The 3,168-nt window shown below is 37.8% G+C and overlaps 1 protein-coding gene across 1 annotated transcript in view; it reads left to right on the plus strand.

Annotated features, from left to right (window-relative positions):
- Nucleotides 1-3,168, plus strand: part of cntn3a.1 (contactin 3a, tandem duplicate 1) — a 74,298-nt gene that overhangs the window by 33,031 nt on the left and 38,099 nt on the right. The window contains exon 5 of the mRNA XM_005948305.3: nt 1,010-1,105. Coding sequence (XP_005948367.1) covers nt 1,010-1,105 — 96 coding nt within the window. The remainder of the gene's footprint in view (nt 1-1,009; nt 1,106-3,168) is intronic.

Below are 3,168 nucleotides of genomic sequence, written 5' to 3' on the forward strand. Positions count from 1 at the left end.
TATAATATAATATAATATAATATAATATAATATAATATTTTCTAGATTGCCTCAGCAGCTTGTGGTAGTATTTATGTCTTGGATGACCAGAAAGAACCTAAATGTTGTTGCATGTAATTGTCAACCATAGCTCATCCTGAGTTTAAGATGGTCACGAAGCATCCATTAAACCTGTCTGTTCCAAATGAAAAAAAAATGTTATGATCTGCTAATTAATTTGTGAAAGTCATACAGGAGATTTTCATAAAATCATTTGTGAACCGAAACAAAAGCTCTCAGTGGTGATAACGTTCTGCTGGATGCAATTTTTTCCATTAGTCACAAGGTCTGAAAAGATCACGCTCTGCTTTTATTTTGCGAACGCTCATCCTACTGTGCTCGCACACAGGAGGTGTCAGTTTTGCATTCTTTCGCCCTGTTTTTGAATTCAGTCTTGATTATGTCATTATATGGCAGCTGCGTATTTGGCTGCTACGCCTGCGATATCTCCAAGAGCCGCAGCAGGCAAGAAAAGGCAAAGTGTTCAAGGATTGCTGTCTCTATTTGCTTTCTCTCAGCAGGTTGTCAACAAGTAATCGGCCTCCATACAAATGATGTTTCAGTCTTAGTCATTTAATTGTTCCTGGTCTGTGTGCAGTGGATGAAACACAGAAAGTGATAACAATACGCCGTTCCAATTAAATTCACTCATGTGTGACTTATACTTGAAGAATTGCTTTCTGCTCCAGTCAGAAGTGTTTAGGACTTTATAGAACCATGTCTGCATTTATGCAAAACTACCACCAGTATTTCACAGCAGGCATGCATATCATATACACCGTTAAACTCTGGTCACTTGCCGTGCGCTAACTAGATATGAAATTATTGAGCAACCACATATATGAGTTGCAGTGCATTTCTTTATTTTAGCTCTATAAACACCCAGACTTGTTGTGTTTGTGTGCTTATGGCTTTCATGAAAAATGAAATGATTATTTTTGCTTTATTGCTTTTGTGTTGTGGTAAACAGACTTGGAGAATTTCAAGACTCAGAGAAGAAGTCCAGTGAGGGTTCGTGAAGGTCAAGGAGTGGTCTTGCTCTGTGGCCCTCCCCCCCACTCTGGAGGTAAGATGGACTGCTCTCAATGTTTTTTCCATTTCATTTCATTTTCTTTAAATATCCTTTAATATCCTCCTTATATAAATCTTGTTTTTTTTCTTTTTTTACTAGAAACGTAGAAATACTGTGGTATCATCTCTCTGATTCCTTATCTTCTCCTTTACTTGAACAAAGTGGAAGTAGTGTTTGCGTTCTCCAGCTCAGATCCCCTGTCTGTTTGTCTGTGTGGTTAAAGTCAGCGAAGTGAGTTATTTTTACTTTGGGACACTCTGGTCTGTCAGCCTGATTTTCAATGGGGGCGAGGAAAATATTTGGCATACAGACTGGAGAGGCTGACTGCGGTTGGGGTCCCGCCAGGCTGAGTAATTGAGCCTCTCTCTGAAGATACCTTGCTGGCTTCACATCATCTGCTTTCATCTATGACATTATCAATGCGAGCTAGCATCCAGTGCTATTAACTCCTACACACCGGTCTTGAGATTGACTTTTGCCAGTAAGGCTGAATGTAATTATCCACTGCGTGGATGTAATGTTAGTGCACATGACAGAGGGTTTTACTGTAAATATAATAGTATTGTCCTGCTGCCAGTCACAGGTTAGTTAAAAATTTAATTGTGAAACAGAGGAGAGGTTTCAGGCTTACTTCGCAATACACATTAAATCAGCTGATCAAGTTGTTCCACTAACTCATCTACATGAGGCATTTCGTAGCAGGTATAGAAGATGTGGCAGTTGTATGGCTTGAAATGTAATCTCCACATTTTGACTTTTTTCTCAAAGTAGTATTTCAACTTTAATCTTGAAATTTCAACTCTATTCTCCAAATGAACACTGTTTGTGGCCCTAATACTCTGTAGTACAAGTACGCCAAGTTTTACATCCAGATGAAGTTGCAAGTCCTTAATTTTTGGACTGGAATGAAAGACGTTGTTAAGGTGTTGGTTTTTAGACGATAACCCTCATTTATGCTACTGGGGCGTTAAACCTGCAGAACAAACGGAGCTATTTTGTCTCATTCATTTGCAAACTGAAGAGAAGGCCTATAATTGTTGTGCTATGTTTTGTGTTTGAAATGAGATGTCTCACCTTGTCGTAACAAGACAAGTTAAAATAATGAGCCATATGCACACAACTGGCAGACTTGAAATGTAATAGCTCTTTTACAGACAAGTACTCTAAGGTGTCCACAATCCAAAATACACATTCTGAACAGCAGCATTGTCTGGAGTGTTGAGCTGTAATAGCAGTGTCATGACGGTGTCCAAAAATATTTTGGAAAAAACTGGGCACAGAAATCTTAATCCAGTAGTTTATGCATTATGTAGAAGACAGCAGCGCTTGTTTAATCAGGAAGATATGCATATTTGTCTCGAGTTTCAGCTACAGCACCATCTGTAGTAAAATCACCTGCCCAATGTCTCACTGTGAGTGCTTTGACTACCTTTTGTGGGCAGTCTTCTCTTTGGGTAAGAGGACAAAAATGAGGTTTTAATTAATCCTGACTGACGTCTCCTTGTACTGATTGTATGTACAGTCACCCAATCAAAAAGACATTTACATTCATTTACTTAAAAAAGGTATCGATATGAGTCCCATACAGAAGTATAGACTTCAAGCTTTAATTCATGGGGCTTTACAAAAAAACTTGCATTAGCTATTTAGGAATTACAGTCATTTTTGGTTACAGACCACATTCATACAAATTCAAATTTAATTGGACTATTGCCTGACAAGCAATTTCATGGCCAGGTGAGGTCTGGTCCCTTTCACTGGTATTTCATGACAAATGAGCACATTCAAAGTATTGAATTTGTATTTTATAACTTTTCACTGTAATTTTAATTATTAGACCTAAAGAGCTGGCAGAACAAGCGAGGGAGGCAATTATTTGGCTTAAAAGAAACCCCACAAGATGGGAAAATAAAACTTTGGGAGTGACTAAATCAACAGAATGTTTTACATTCTTAAAAATCTATCTATCTATCTATCTATCTATCTATCTATCTATCTATCTATCTATCTATCTATCTATCTATCTATCTATCTATCTATCTATCTATCTATCTATC

This window comes from Haplochromis burtoni, unplaced genomic scaffold (genome assembly GCF_018398535.1).
Source record: "Haplochromis burtoni strain Fernald_Lab_line unplaced genomic scaffold, NCSU_Asbu1 Contig_306, whole genome shotgun sequence".
Classification (NCBI taxonomy): Eukaryota; Metazoa; Chordata; class Actinopteri; order Cichliformes; family Cichlidae; genus Haplochromis; species Haplochromis burtoni.